Source organism: Sturnus vulgaris, chromosome Z (genome assembly GCF_052056855.1).
Source record: "Sturnus vulgaris isolate bStuVul1 chromosome Z, bStuVul1.hap1, whole genome shotgun sequence".
Lineage (NCBI taxonomy): Eukaryota > Metazoa > Chordata > Aves > Passeriformes > Sturnidae > Sturnus > Sturnus vulgaris.
The window spans coordinates 36,725,346-36,741,895 of record NC_142283.1 but is presented as its reverse complement, the minus strand read 5'-3'; the positions used below and the strand labels follow the sequence as shown (position 1 = coordinate 36,741,895).

General features: G+C 38.3%; 1 protein-coding gene across 6 annotated transcripts in view; it reads right to left on the bottom strand.

Annotated features, from left to right (window-relative positions):
* Nucleotides 1-16,550, bottom strand: part of HOOK3 (hook microtubule tethering protein 3) — an 84,638-nt gene that overhangs the window by 10,502 nt on the left and 57,586 nt on the right. For 3 of the 6 annotated variants that reach the window (XM_014882359.2, XM_088156628.1, XM_088156629.1), the window contains 9 exons: nucleotides 13,084-13,224; nucleotides 10,803-10,890; nucleotides 6,434-6,511; nucleotides 5,705-5,739; nucleotides 4,807-4,889; nucleotides 3,385-3,485; nucleotides 2,235-2,339; nucleotides 2,058-2,129; nucleotides 483-619 (listed from right to left, as the gene is read on the bottom strand). In XM_014882359.2, coding sequence (XP_014737845.1) covers nucleotides 483-619; nucleotides 2,058-2,129; nucleotides 2,235-2,339; nucleotides 3,385-3,485; nucleotides 4,807-4,889; nucleotides 5,705-5,739; nucleotides 6,434-6,511; nucleotides 10,803-10,890; nucleotides 13,084-13,224 — 840 coding nt within the window. Of the gene's footprint in view, nucleotides 1-379; nucleotides 620-2,057; nucleotides 2,130-2,234; nucleotides 2,340-3,384; nucleotides 3,486-4,806; nucleotides 4,890-5,704; nucleotides 5,740-6,433; nucleotides 6,512-10,802; nucleotides 10,891-13,083; nucleotides 13,225-16,550 lie in introns of those variants that run through there. The other 3 variants (XM_088156630.1, XM_014882362.2, XM_014882363.2) reach the window with 2 other exon arrangements.

The window sequence follows — 16,550 nt, the reverse complement described above, 5'->3', positions numbered from 1 at the left end:
CAACTTTGCATTTCTGTAATGAGATTTCAGCACTTTTCTGAAGCAACAGGATAGGAGTTGAAATAAAAAGCTAATTCCCTTTGAACAAAAACAGTCTTAAAAAGCATAACAACCCTTACAGGCACAGAAGTAGCAACTGTGATAAGAAATCTACATTGTTATAAGGTCCACATGAGGTTTTTTCTAAGAGACCAGGCTTCATACAAATAAGACTGTTATTATACAGCACTCCTCCAGATGTTTCCACAATTTTGGCACATTCAGAAAATGCAGAGAGAAATTAACTCCAAAAAAATAAGAGCAAAGGGCATTACAGAGCAACGAGAAAGCAAAATAAAACCCTTTCCTGAACTGTTAAATAATAGCAGTAACAAGGGAGAAAGAGAAAGGATGCTGGTTTATTTTCCTTGAATGTTTTCACTTGCAATAGAAGTGGCCTGGATCACAGGGCAGTTTTCTTTCTAAGGGCAAGGCTTCTCTACCTTGCTGTTGCTGGCTGGACATGACCAGGGTAAGATCTCCTTGTGCTCGTGGCTTGCCTTTGTCTAGCCAGGAAGGACTGTCCTGAGCCTGTACTCGCCAGTCTGTCTTCTGCTGCTTTTTTATGCAGAGTCATCCCCTATGGACAAAAAGAAATTCTCAGTGAATACCAATAAAAACCACTGAACATCTTTATTATTTTGTTCATTATTTCAGCCTCCACACTGACTAAACTATTTTGAATTCCATACACAAAGCATCATATTTTCAAGGACAAAAGTAAGATATTCTTCCTAATACTTTGTATGGAACTCTTCCCCTTCCCTGCAATCATTCTCTAGGTTTAGAGTAACCACCTAAGAACTCAATACGTGCTTCTCATGGCAACTGGACAATTCTTTTCAAAAGGGCTCCCCCCAGTTCCTGGCTTCTTTCAGGATGTTGACCTAGAAACGCACTTTTCTTCTGAATCCCATGTGGAAACACTAGTTCATATGTCAGAATCACATCTTGGGAGACAGTATGTTCTCATCAGGCAAAAACACAATAAGGAAATTAAGGAAGCTTTGGTGGGTTGTACCATTGTGTATAAAAGCAGAGACTAATTAAAGAATGATACAGACAAAGCTATCAGTGACCATCTTCATGTTCATGATAGATCACTGAACTGTGGGTCTTACCTCAGGCTTGTCTTCTACTTGTTAGTGGGACTAATGTCGTAAAATGGGCCAAGGACACTTGTCACTTGAAAATACGTTCAACATATAAACAGTTCAAACAGTCTGCTTGAGTTTAGATTTGCTATTCATGAACGCAAGAAGGATGCAGAATAGCAAGAAGAAAACTCTTCCAAAGGAATACAGAGAGGAGGAAATTTGAATTCTATGGTGGAGCAGAATGAAACACTAAAGTTAGAGATGTCCAGAGCAGATGTCAAGTTACAGATGAAGAGCAGTTTCAAAGCAACCAATCTGCCAAAGGGAAGTCTTGAAAACATCTGATGCGGCTGACAACTCCCCTGGCACACAGGCCCAGCAAAAGCTGTAAGGCTGCACAGACCCTATCTTCTATCCAAATTTATTCTTTGAAAAATTTAAGGGAGGGTCTTGCCAATGCTCTCACTCTTCGTATGGGGCTAAATTTGTACCCAACTTAAAGGTACCATTTCTCAGAGCACTTCAACTGAATTGCAAGTAAGATGAATTGCTTGGATTGTGCTCTTCATTAGAAACAACTGGAAGAGAGAGTGGTGAATCAAAATAAATTTGAGCACCAGAATTGTTTAAGTGAAGGGCTGGGATTACAAAATAGTGATCTGAACCACTTCTGATTTTAAAACTTGAAAATTACAAACTTCTTTTTTTATTTTCCACAGGGTTATTATAGGAAAACACTCTAACATAAACATAACCTAAGATTACTAAAAAGTATTTGCTTCTGTGTTTTTGTGCTGGAAAACGCTTTTCAAAAATACTGTAAATAAAAAATGCTGTTATAAACATGCCAGAAACAAACAGTACTAACAGCTTCTTTCCTTTTTTTTTTCTTTTGAATTAAAAGGTTTGTGAGATTCTTACCATGTTGTACCAGGCACTAACGATAAATTTCTCCTCCATTTCTCTTTGACTTTTAGTTTTCTCATATTCTTTCTATAAAACAAAAAAATCCATATATTTAAAGCCGAAGTATAATAGAAGTATTTGTCTCCAACTAAAAAACAATGAGTTTTTACCACAAAACACAAGGATTACTACCTCCAGGGAATGAAACATTCTGTCCCGCTCCTGCAACTGATTTTTCAGTGCCTGAATCTCAGGAGCAGCACCCTGGTTCTGTTTAGGATCTAATGTGCGGATGACCTGTAAGACAAATCAGTTTGGTTTTTTTTAATTTCTGTAAAAGCAATCTTGTTAAGGAATTAAAACCTTTGAAGTCAGATTAAGAAATTAAAAAAAAAAAAAGTTACTTAAAATACGTCTACCTCTCTCATCAGCTGTGACAGACCATCTGAACAGGGGCCCTTTTATATAGGACTGGGAAAAAAACCCTACTGACGAGAAAATGCGATACCTAAAAGTATCAGTATCCCAGACTCCTAACTCAGGCTACATTACCTTGGGGCCATGGTGACACAACTTCTATAAGTTTTCTCTCCTTATAGTTATGATTTTCCTGTCTGTCAGTTTCTCCTGCTTGAGGAAGGACTGCTTCTATCCTTCTGGATACTTGCCATGATTCACCTACCTGGGGTATCCGATGCTGTAACTTCTAGGTAGCTCTGTTAAGCCAAGAAGCACTCTCTGGCACATGCATAATTGTTATGGTACTAAAAAAACGAAGGGACACCTGGTACACTTGTATGTGTCATCCAAGAGTGCTAGCAAACAGAGCTAAACCAAGAAGAAATCCAGCAAAACACTTGAATTATTAAGCCTTTAAAAGCAAATGTCTTGAAACTCTTTAACAACCTCTGGCTATACAGAAATAGACTTCTCATCTTTTATTCTTCTACGTATTTCAGAGTTGTGTCCAGATGCTGAAATAAAACAATATCCCCAGTACTTAAGTATTAGTCACCTTCTTGACAGATGCATATATTAAGCAATAGACAAAACAGAATGCTGAACACCATCAGAGAAATCTAACAATTATTGAAGGTGATCCAGTCAAAAAGATAACTTTACTGCAAAAAAGCATCAATAAGAGTCTCAAAAATGGGGTAAGCTTCTGCAAAATTAATATACATTAAATACTGAAACAATAAGATGATAATCAATGGAGCTTCCTTCTCTTTAACTTAGTAGTATGTATACAGATACCTCCTTCATTTTTATTCCCACAGAGTGGACACGTAGTACAGTCTCTCTCAGACAGGGATAATTAATGTGGAAGATATCTACTTACACTTTTGGCCTTTTCCAAATACTTTTTGTATCGTTCTTCCATTTGCTTCATTTCCTCCTCCTTTTTCCGTAGAGCTTCTTGTAATTCCTCAATTTTAAGTGCTTTATGTCAGACGATGCACACATAAGAAAATAACATAGTTATGTATGAATATTTTCATGTTTTACAACAGAGACTTAAGACACAGCGGAAATATATTTCAGTTAAAAAAGCTGGCATAAGAAACCTGATGTGGCAGATATCACAGATTTAATTACTGTACAGCTCAGAAATACATTAAAAAGATATACTCCTATAAAATCTCATGAAATGGATTATTTGGGACGTAATCTTGCTTTTTCAAATTATGACAAAGAGAAATAAAATCATAACACAATCATGTCACTAAACACATTTAGAAAATGGGTTTACTAATGACTTACAGCTACTATAATATCTTGGCATGTAATATAGGCAAATATAATTTTTCCTGTTTTATGTAAGAGGAATAATTCCTAAGAGGCACAACTCCTGCTTAAATTTACTAAACTGTAACATGAATATACCAAGTTTAATTTCTCCCTCACATTTTCTTAAGCAGCAATCAAGATCAGTAGGACAATTTAATTGCACAGATTTTTCCTGTGTTGGTGTAAGAATACGTCAAGCCACTATTACTTCTGCTTCTACACAACTTCTCAGATTTCAGAAAACAAAATTATATTTCTTCCTCTGTCTCACTATGAATAAAATAATTTCTCACTATGAATAAAATAATTTTACCACAAACCAGAAAAGCTGCCATCAGTTAGTCTTTTGCCTTGTGCTAGAATAACTAGTATTTTGAAAAATCCAGACTATCTCCCTCATAACTCCTCTGGGAGAAACATAGCAATAACGTGATAAAAATCAGCTAGATGCTGGGTTCTGTATACCCTCTGAGCAATATGACGTATATCCTATATTCTCTTTCACCAGTAATGGAAAGTTTGCTCAAATTATAACACATTTTTGAAAACACATTGAGGGAATATACACTGGAAGTAAAAATGAGTCGGTGACAACAGCAAGGATCTTCTAAATTAGGGTCTTATGAGACATGACAGCTCTGGACAGCTGAGGTTCAATGGCAGGTATTGCAGTGAGCTGGTACTTCTCTGGCCAATGTCATTGGGTTTGGGAGTAGATGATCTTTAAGGTTCATTCTAACCTCTTAGCATTCTATGATTTCTTACTACAGTGTTTCTAAAATGTGATTCCCATGTACTTAAAGTGTTAAAAGCAACATTTTGGTTACCCTAGTTTCCAGAGAAATTAATTACATACATGTCACTCCATTAAAAATGTACATTTTGCTTACCTGACACCTGTTTTAGGTATTACAATTAAAGACGTTGCACATGAAATAATTTACAAAGAAAAGAAATGGACTGCACAACTCACAACTGTTGTTGCATCTTGGTTCCAAATCTTCAATAATAGCTCGTTTCTTCTGTAGCTCATTGTTAGCTTCATGGAGCTTCTCACTGTTAGAAACCACAGAAGCACATATTGTTTCCCCAGTAGTATTACTGCGCTTGACATGAGCACTAAGCAGTACAGAAAATCCTCAGAGAGAGTATTTCTAAGGGCATGATTGATTTTTTGATTTTTTTTTTCTGTGGAGCATGAGGACAAGTGAGAGTATCACTGTAGAAATATTGGTTAGATAAGATGAAAAACATCATTCTGTATGGAGAACTGCAACAACAAACAGTTCCTTAGTCAGTAACTGTACTTAATTTAGAACTTAAGAGTTAATTGTACAATAAAGAACTAACATGAATACTCATAACTGATATTACACTGAGGAAAGAGTGGCTAAACCCAAAGGCAACAGAAACTTCTTTTTTGCAAAACAGTCAAAAAACAAATACTCTTTTAGGGAAGTAAAAGATGTGCAGAAATAGCACAATAAAATGATAGCACTTCCTAAAGTATTACCTTCTATGCCATAATGTATATCAAAGAGTAAACAAATTAATTTTGTTCATATTACCATGCTTTTCTCAGAAAAAAAAATTACTTAGTCCTCTTGAGGAAAGATTTCCATAATGTTAAGCCAAGTTTTCTACCCAACACAAAATGACGATTCCCTCATCATTGTTATTTTCACGAAAATGGTCTTCTCCGGAAAAATAAAAGAATCTGAACAGCATATTCCCAAATATTCCTGTGTTATCTAATCTCTCTTAGTTGTATATTTTCCAGATCCATGATTAATGACTGTCTGCCTTCCTCATTATATGGAAAAACGGATAATTTCAAACTGCAAACAAAATAGGCAAGCAAAAATACTTACAGATGTTCTTCAAGTTTCTTTTTCAGAAGAACTGACTAAAATAGAAAGTTAAATGTTTTATTTTAATGTATTGTGAAACTTTAACATATTAAAAAAATATTTTAAAACATGCAATTTTGACATTCTAACCAAAATCCAACTTTTTTACTTCAACTTTAGATCACAACTGTAAAGCCTCTGTGGTAGCAACCTTTCTCTTCACAGCTGTGTGACTTTACTAAAATTAGAACCCTTTAGAACTTTACAAATATTTTCCCAGGAACTAGATCAATAAAAGTAAGATCCATAAATGACAGAATTCTAAGGCAGTTGTTTTAATTTGTTCAGTACTTTGTATTGGAAAGTGCAGCAAAATTTGCAAGAAGAGCTCTCCTACCAATATTGCATTTCAACTTGCATGAAGACATAGCAAATTAGTTTAAGTAAATTCCCATCCCCACAGAAACTAGGAGGAGTAGAGTATTTCTAACTGCAGTGTAGCAAAAAAGTCACCTTTTTTGTGTTTCTTTATTCATTACAGATATATAAAAATCACCGTACAACTTACAGTGTTCCACTTTCTGGTTAAATCACATTTAAATAAGCTCTTCAAATAAAAACTTTGAAGTAATTTTTAAATTTTAAACTCACTTCATACACAGTGAGTATCTTTTGAAAGGAAAAAAACCCAAATCCAATAAATGTCTATGAACTGAAAGTAGTGTTAAGTAAATAGAAAGCCATACTCACAATAGCCTTGAGCAGAAGCCCATGCCAAGAAACAGAGATGACATTAGTATAAAGCAAAACAGCAGCCAACAGAAGAAACTATTTAGAAAGTCATGAACAGAAAAAGTTAAAGCTATGTATTTTTCACCTATGTGCAATTTTTTCCTCTGTTCTCATGAGCAATTTCATCTTGTAACATTTTCTAAAACATGTCACTAAACCCAAAAATATAAAGATAAAAAAGAAGCATATTTACAAATCATTGTGTTTAAATCAGAATTCCAAAGGAAAGCAACTGCTATTTTGGAAAGTAATTTTAAACCAAAAATCATACAACTAACAAAACCAAGGAAAATAGCCATTCTGTTGGGCTACAACCAGAATTAAGAGATGCAGGTGGTTTTGTGGTGTGATGCTGAATTGTGTTATTGCCAAAGTGACTGAATACAAAGCAAATGTAGAATATTTAAATGTGCAACTGCCTTTTTAGCTTGCATTTATATAGTATTTAACTACAAGGGAAGGTTAGCATGTGACTGATGGTCCACAGTACCATCAAAATGTAACATAAAATCACCAACAAAATTACTTCATTGTTTTTTCTCCAATGTTCTCTCAACAAAGACTTAGTCACCTTGCTAACAGAAAAATATTACTGTGTGCACTCAAAAAGCTTTTTTAGTTTGGTTATACTTCAAAATACTGTCTTTGATCACATTCTTGGGGCGTGTTTTTTCATTATTACGAAAGAGATTTTCTTATTGCATCACAAGAAAGGTGGGGAGCCATAAAAACAAGTCAAGATGGCTTTACTGACTTCACAGTCAGAAATTGGCAGCAGCTAAAGATCTGCAGGTTTTGACCATCTGGCTTTATTCCTTCTCTCTGAACAACTGCAGAAACACCACCTTTTCTGTAATAAAATATATTTGTATGCATCTTTATCAGTCACAAATCATGTGAACAGTCTCCATCACTTATACCAAATCATTTAGGGGACTACCATCTGGCTGGGACAAGAAAGGGAAAAAGTTGGAAGCAGTGCCCATTTCCCTAAGGTAACAAAATCAAAATCACCTCAGCTTTTTTTTTTTTGCATCCTTGTATTGCACTTGGGTTTATCTTGAAACAGACGCAGCTACTAGTCAACACTGATTCCACTGGTGTATTATTTACCTGCATTATTGAGGGAGTAACCCCTCTCCCAGCTAGATAGATCATGTTTTCACAAGCAAAAAACTAATTGTGATAAACAGCCTAAACAATTAATAGAAGCAGAAATTAGTTTACCCACATTAATTCACCCAAGACACGTGATTAGGAAAGAGACTAAAATACTCAATATGCCATTCTAGGCACCCAAAGATCCTGTATATAGATAAATTCAAACAGATCACTCTAAAAATGGGCAAACGTTACTTCTGGGATTTTTGCAGTATCAATAAGCTTTAAAGACTCATACAAATCTAAAATGTAATTACTGTAATTGTTCTCTTAAATGAGTTTCCTAAACACTACAGAAATGGAAGTTTTTTTGCTTGAAGTTCCTTTCATCCTTAAACAAGTCAAAAGAACAAGTCTGTCCCCCTTTGCAGGGCAGAATTCGGTTTCATTTTAGATGCTAAGGTTAGGGGCAGATGGCTAGGTTCTGGCCTGAGGTTAAGCTAACTTAGTGGAGTGTGGGAAACTGTGGGTCATTACTTCAGAAGACTGCTGGATGAGATTAGTAACACTGTGGGGTGATGAAAGTCATAAAACAGCACCATGATGGATGGTCAGATTCCAAGGATGCTGAAAGTAATTACAGAATGGTTTGGGTTGGAAAGGACTTCCAAAGATCACATAGTCCAACCCCCTGCAACAAGCAGGGACACCTTCAACTACATCAGGTTGCTCAGAGCCCTGTCCAACCCAGTCTTGAATATTCCATGGACAAGGAATCCACAACTTCCCTGGGCAACTTGTTCCAGTGCCTTACCAAATGAAAAAGTGGCTGAACTTCATGGGTAACTGAAGAGGTAACAGAATTCTGGGGACGTTTTAGGGAAATGTTGTATCGGTAACAGCATGTAAGGCCAAGACTGTATATATTACATTATGAAAAACATTAGATGTGGGATGGATTTAACAAGTGAAGCAGAAGTAACTAAAGGCAGGGTGTTTATATAGGAAGGAATTAGGGCAGAGAACAGGAGAATAAGGATGACAAAAGACAGTGATAAGACATGCATATTATGTAGTTGAAGCTGTTCAGGTAACTGTTGAGTAGACCCACATGACTACTGCATTCTGGAGGAAAATAAATCAAACCTATTCTGAGCACACCAGAAATATCTGAGTTGATTCCGTAGTCTGAAAGATATGGGCAAAGAGCCTTTGCCTGGCTAACAAGGTAACACAAGGGATGGACGAATCATGCATCCTGACAGAATGCGTCAGTGCCCGTTACAGGCCCAACTGCACAGCTGCCTTCCATTGCACCTCAGCGATAAATCGAAAGTGCTTGTCCTTGTGGACATTTGCACACAGCATGTAACACTGCAAGGACACTTGCCTACTGGGTTAGGATACTGTATCTTTTTGGGCATGTCTAAAAATAACTTCAGCTTTAAAACCAAACAAAACTTAGAAGAAAAAAAGGTCAAAACAAACAAACAAACAAACAAACCAACCAAAAAACCCCCCAAACAAACAAACAAAAAACCCAACAACAACAACAAAAAGCAAACCTGAGCTCTCACCATACATTTCCGGACTGAATTAAATAAAGTGTCAATTTTCTGGATTGAGCACATTTACAGTATAAGCACATAAAAATACGAATTTCTGTGCATTGTTGCAGAAAAATAGCAAAACACAAGAAATGAACTAAAAATTGTTTACTGGTGAACTGTAAGCTGTTTTCCATATGTTTCTGAAGAATCACTCTTCTTTTGTATGGCTATACTACAGGTAACTCAGGTAGTCTCAGCATAACTTCAATCTATTTGAGCAGCTGGGTTTAACTTTAGAGGTTTGCTCTGCTTTACAAGGGAGATTGCATGAGAAGATCACAATGTCAGAGGTTCTTGTATCCTCAACACTTTCCAGAGTCTACACTCGCTCTTTAGCTTCCTTAACAGTAAATGAAATCCTACAGATTTAACTCAGCAAAACAGGCCATGGAATCAGTGCCCATAAATCACCACTGCTATGGTCAGACCAACACAGAAGCCATGAGTGCAGACACACCCTAAATTACTGCCCCAACCAGAGCCTCAAAATGGACACAATTGCAGTAAATAAAGCTAAACACAATTTTACAGGGATCACTTACAATACTCAGTATCTGAGAAAAATTATTTTATATTCTTGTTCACCCTGAAAATATTTTGGCCAGTAATCAAGACAACAAAGAACATCTCAGAATAGACCTATTTTAACGTGCATCCTAAAACACATTCTAAGTTACTCAGGATAATAATCTTGTTGGGAATCAACTGGGTGTTTAACATTCATATAGTTTATTCTGAAAATTAAAAGACTAAACTAAATTTAACACAATTTCAAATTAACATAAGCATCTAATAAAAAACTTTCACTATTTTATATACGTTAGTTAAAACGAACCCACAAAAACAGCACATTACAGTTTGTTGCCAATTAGCAACATGATACACTGAGATTGTGAGCATATCATGCATGTACAGTCCAACAAATTGCTGCTTTCAAGAAAGTTCTAGAGCTTCTTTTTTGAAATACAGGGGATAATAAACAATTTTTGAGTGGAAGACTGAAAGTTGTTTTCCACACTAACTCAGTTACAGTGTGTCTTACATTTAAAATAAAGTTAACTCTGTATACAGAAACAGAAAATGCTGCATTGTGTTGAGGGCCTAATTATTTGACTTATTTGACTTTTTTTTTTAGTTTTGGTCTAGCTGGCATTTTTCATTCTGAAATACATTTACATGAAGAATTATAGACCTTCCAGTGACTGGAAAGGCCTTAACTTTCATTAAGAAAACTAAACCCAAAACAACTTCAGATGCTTTATTCACGGAGAATCAACATTTCCTCAATTCCCTGCAAAGCCCTCTATTCTAAATAAGTAATATTAACGCTGAGTTTTCTATTGCAACAGACATAATTATTTAAATAAAACATGTGTGACACCTTCTCTACATAGGATGGTTTTCTATAGGTTATCTATAGATGGTTATCTATTGGATATCTTACATCCTAGTTAGAGATGCACAATTTATTGGTAAGACCATACAAGTAAATACACAAAACTATTAGAAATCTCAGCTTGTATAATTCTTTTACTTTTTTTTTCTTTTTACAAAAGGGTGAAAGTTTCAAAAATGGCAACTACTCGAATGTAAGTTTGATGTACATTTCTACTTACATCTTCAGCTTTTGAACCTTGATCCTGCAAAGATTTTTGTAGTTCCTCAACCTGGGACTGTACTTCCAGAAGTCTCTGATTTACCAATCTAGGAAAGAGACAATATTTGTTTTTCAGAAAAAAAAACAACTGAAAAACGAACTCTTAGATTTTTAGTGTCCAGTGTTTTCAGATTGTCTACAAAAAAGAAATGCAATACTGTAAATTGCTCACAAAAAAATAAAGCAGTAGTTAGATCTTACAGCAGTTCCAGAGATAACATCCAGATGTTCATCCAGAACATTTTCATATTACTTGAGAACAACATAAAGGCACGCATAAATCAGCTCTATATACATGAAAGACTGACTTTTACCAGTCAGTGTGAGAGCCGCTAGCTTATGCTTTTACACCATTACAAAACCCTATAAACCTGTAGGTTGGAAGGGATGTCCACAGGTTTCCTAGATCCAACCTCCTCCTTAAAGCAGGTGCATTTAGAGAAGATTGCTGGGAACCATATCCAGTACCAGGTTTGAATACTTGCAAGGACAGAGGTCTGTCTAACAGTCTCTTTGGGCTTCTCTTCTAGAGCTTGGACCCATATTCTCTATTTTGTCTGTTGCCTCTTGTCCTTCCACTACTAATCTCTTGAGGACAGCCCAAATTTGTCTTCTTTCTAACTTCCCATCAGGCAGATGCAGTTCACAGTACACTCTCCTCTATGTCACCTTTCCTTTGGCCTGGACAAACCCAGTTCTCAAGTTTTATCCCACCTATCATACATTCCAGTGTTGCTCACTTCACCAGTATTCTGCTGCACTTCTACACATCCACATCTCTCTGGTACACGGGAATCCAAAATTAAATGCTCTGTCCAGATGTGATATCATAAGTACTGGTGAGAGGTGAACAATCACTTTCCCAGACTGACTGCCTGCACCTAAGTGAGGACAGTCCAGACCACAGTAAACTGCAAGGTCTCCACATAACACATCCTCCTTTGCCACCCAGGAGGACTCCAGGGTTTTTGCAGCAGAGCTGCTCCATAGCCGGGGACAGGGGTCCCATCAGTTCATTTCTCTGGACTGTTGAGCTCTTTTGAATAACAGCTTTCCCTTTCAAGACATCTTGAAGTGCTACCATTCTCAAACTTGCTAAGAGTGTAGCCCCTCTCATTAGTAAAGTTGTTAATAAAAGTGATGAACAACGCTGATGACTGAGGAACTGGTTGCCAGTTGGGTTTCATTTCACTGACAATACCACTTTAAGCATAGCTGTCTGATCACTGTCCAATCAATTTTTTTTGCTCACTTTATTGTCCATTTACTTAGTTTATATCTAGCCATTCTGTACATAAGGATACCATGGGACACTTCAGCAAAGGCTTTCCTAAAGATAAGTACCATCCACTGTTTCACCCTTCTTCACATGTGCTGTCATCTCATTGTCAAGACAACTAGATTAGTTAGACATGATTTGCTCTGAAGAAATTCATGCTGACATTTGCCAATTACTTTCCCATCCCTCATGTAGCTGGAAATAGGTTCCAGATCGACTTGCTTTGTGAAATTTCTGGAAAGCAAGCTGTGGCTGACCAATCTCTGTAGGTCCTCATGCTCTTTTTCTTGCCTTTCCTGAAGGTGAGTGCAGTATTTACCTTTTTTCAGGCTTCAGGCACCTCCCCCAGTTGAAGGGGAAGATAGGGGAAGATTAGATAAAGAACAGATTCAAAGCTTAGATAGAAAGCAGCCTCGCATCACTATCAGCCAAATACTGTGGCATGCTTTGATGCGCTCTCTCTGGTCCCACAGGTATCTGTATGCTGATTGGCTCAATCCAGCAGGGTCAGCTAGAGAAGGCTGCCAAGGAACATGTCCTGCTAAGTTTTAAATATCTACAAGGATGGAGACAACCTCTCTGAGTAACATACTCCAGTGTTCAGCAACCCTTACAGTGAGAAAAAAAACCACGTTTTTGCATTTAGATGAAATATAATGTGTTTTAAGCTCTGCTCACAGCCTCTTGCCCTGTTACTGAATATAACTGACAAGAGTCTGTCTCCACCTTCTTTAGACCCTCTCATCATACACTTTGATAAGATACATTGATAAGATCTAATCTAAGCCTTCACTTTCCTAGGCTACATTAGTCTTTATCCCTCAGACTTTAGTCATACAAAAGACTCTGCAGTCCTGTAATCACATCGCTGTGATCTTTCACAGACTGATTCCATTAAATCCATGTCTTTCCTCTCCAGCCTGTAGAAAAGTCAGCTAAAGTAGAGGACAAGATTTCTTACCTGTTTTCTGTCTCCAGTTCATTCTTCCGTAAGTTTGCATCATCAAGAAGGCTCTGCAACAAGGCAATCTTCTCATTGTCAGAACCTTCTTGGTTCAATTTTAACATCTTGTTCTCATGCTGAAGGCGGATGAGTTTCTCCCTAAACACATAGAACACGATTTTGTGAAAGAAAAAAAAAGAAAAAAAGAAAAAAAATATAAGACAATGTCTATAAGAAACAGTTTACCATAGGAAGTAAAATAATAACATAAATATAATCTTTTTAAGGGAGATGCTGAAACAACAATCATGTCTTCAAACCTTCAAATACAAATCCAGTTTAAGGAGTTGTAACTGCAGAATGCAGAACACATGGAAATTACCTCAGTGCCCCCATCAGATCTCAGAGTACAGCTCAACAGATTTACAGGCAGAAGAGAGAATGCAAAACTTAATGCCAAGTGTGAAGGAAGATTGTAATCTCAGCTGTCACTGAACTACTACACAAACTTGAGCAAGTCACTTCAACCTTTAGTCTGTTTACAGAGAATCACAAAATGATTTGTGTTGAAAAGACTCTTAAGATCATCAAGATGCAACATAAACCCAGCACTGCCAAATCCACCACAGAACCATACCACTTAAGCACCACATCAACACATCTTTTAAAAACCACCAGGGATGACAACTCAATCATTTCCCTAGGTGCAATGCCTGATAACCCCTTCTAGTGAAGAAATGATTCCTAATATCCAATCTAAACCTCTCCAGCACAGCTTCAAGAAAAAAGACTTTTTGTTTAGTTTGAATTTCCCGGTTAATGTACTAATAAATGTCAGAGTTTAGGTTTGCCAATTTTAATTGACTTATTTTCTGCTGTGAGATAGAATTAGGAGCAAAAGCAAAGCAGGCCTAAAACTTAAAAGGGTAAAAAGAAAAACTTTATCAACAGCACAAAGAAAATAATAAATTCAGAATAAGATCTTTAGACCACTTCTTCTCACTTTCTGCACTTTCGTAACAACAACATATGGAAACACTTCAGTCAGTTTTTAACTTAATTAACTGTTTTCAGTTTACTTTTGGGAGAGGAGTTTTAGGGTTATGGGGATTTTTTTTCCAAGAGAAAAAGAACAGTTCTTTTGTGACTTTACTTTTCACGAACAGCAGTTGCTCAGGAATTTGTAACTGTGAAACTTTTCTTATTTTCATAGCTTTCCTAGAGCTGTGTTTGTGGGCTATGTCAAACTTACGGGGTATTACTTTTAAGTATGAGCTGTTTAAAATCAAAACTTCTCTTTATTTCTCTTTTCTCTATTCATACCTTATTCCCAGGAATAGAGATTTCTGTTTTTCTTTTGGGTAAAGGATTTTCCCAACACTTTAACCCCCTCTTATGTTTTTTCTACAGTTTATAGGAATTTTTAGTGTAGTACAGTTCACTATCATAGCTTACAAAAGCATTTTGCAGCTAACTTTTACGGCATTTCTTTATTCTTTTTTCATTAAAAAACTTAGCTCTTGTTTCACTGACTTTGGTGTATTTTGTTTGTTTGGTTTTTTTTTTTACTCAAGGGAGGATTGAAAGTTTGTAAGTCTTATCTGAGCATTAAAAGGGTTAAAATCTCACACAGAAGTTTCAGAGGCTGGGCCAGGCCATGCTAGAACTCTTTTAGGCTCTCAGGCCACTCAGGCCGCGCTGGGGGAGAGGGGGCCGGACGAAAACTGCAAAGTCCAGCCAGGGAACAAAACGGAGACAAGCCTCTGGCTCCAGGGCTGCCCTCCGGCGTGACCACAGCGAGCTGCAGCCGCGGGCCAGGGCTCTTCCTTTCCTTTGTGAAAAGGCTTCGCCAAAACGGGCCCGCCTGGGCGGCTGGGCCCGGCACGGCGGCTCCGGAGCGGCGGTGGGGTAAGGCCCTGCCGAGCCGCGGCCACGCTGGGAAAGAATAGAGAGCTAAAACCTTAGCAATGGGTCTCTCCTCCTCCTGGCTATCAAGGCCCTGGTTAAAAACGGGGCCCAGCGGCCTCCTGAGCCCACCCCTTGCCCGGCCCGGGCCGCATAAAAAAGGGCCCAGGCCAGGTTGGTGTTATCTTGTGAGAAGCTGGAAATAAAAAGGAGTTTTTCCCAGCGTTTACCTACTTTAAAAATGTAAATTCATGGAAGGAACTAACTTCTCCAATTAGCTTTTCAAGCTGTCAACAACCAAACAGCTTCCAATCAGTCCCATCAATTCACAGAAAAAGTTCTCATGAAGAAAAACTTCTAAGTGTGCCCTCTCCCTAGGTGCCTTCAATGCATAACGAGCACAAAGACCAACCCCCACCTCGTTACAACCGCCTTTCAGGTCGTTGTAAAGAACGATAAGGTCACCCCTGAGCCTCCTTTCCCCAGGATAAACCTCCTGCTCCTCATAGGATTTCACTCTCTAGGCCCTTCTCCTGCTCTACTGTGCTTCTCCCAGCCCCTCAATCTCTTTCCTGTAGTGAGAGGGCGCAAAACTGGACACAGAACTTGAGGTGTGGCCTCACCAGTGCCAAGTACAGGGGGACAATTCCTACCCTGGTCCTGCTGGCCACTCTAGTGCCGATACCGGCCAGGATGCCATTGGCCTTCTTGGCCACCTGGGCACTCAATGGTTCATGTTCAGCTGCTGTCAACCAACACCACCAAATCCACACCAGAACAACAGGTACTATCCAAAGGGACCTGGATAAACTGAAGAAGTGGGGCCATGAAACCTCATGAGGTTCAACAAGGCCAAGTGTAAAGTCCTGCACTTCCCCTACGGCAATCCCTGGTATCAGCACAGGCTGGGGATGAAGAGATGGAGAGCAGCCCTGTGAGAAGGACTTGGGGGTGTTGGGTGACAGGCCAGACATGACCCAGCCATGGGCACTCCCAGCCCAGAAAGGCAATGGGATCCTGGGCTGCAGCCAAAGCAGCGTGGGAAGCAGGGGAGGGAGGGGATTCTGCCCCTCTGCTCAGACCCCAGCTGGCACCCTGCATCCAGCTCTGGGGTCTCAGCACCGGAAGTATGTCAACTAATTGAAGTGAGTCCAGAGGAAGCCTAAGATGATCACAGGGATGGAGCACCCCTACTATGAAAATAGACGGAGAGAGTGGGGTTATAGATCAGACTCCATGGATACCTTAGAGCAGCCTTACTGTACCAGAAAGGAACCAACAAGGGAGCTGGAGAGGGATCTTTTACAAGGGCATGGAGACACAAGAGAAAGGAGAGTTGTGTTAAACTGAAAAAGGGTGCCTTAGATTAGATATTAAACAGAAATTATTTACTTTGAGGGTTTGGAGGCAATGGCAAAGGGAGTTCTGGATGCCCCATATCTGACAGTGTTCCAGGCAAGGCTGGATGGGGATCTGAGCAGCCTTGGTCTACTGGAAGGTGTCCTTGCCCACAGCAATGGAGGTGGAACAAGATGATCTTTAAGGCCCCTTCTAAACCAAGCTGTTATGTGACTCTAGGA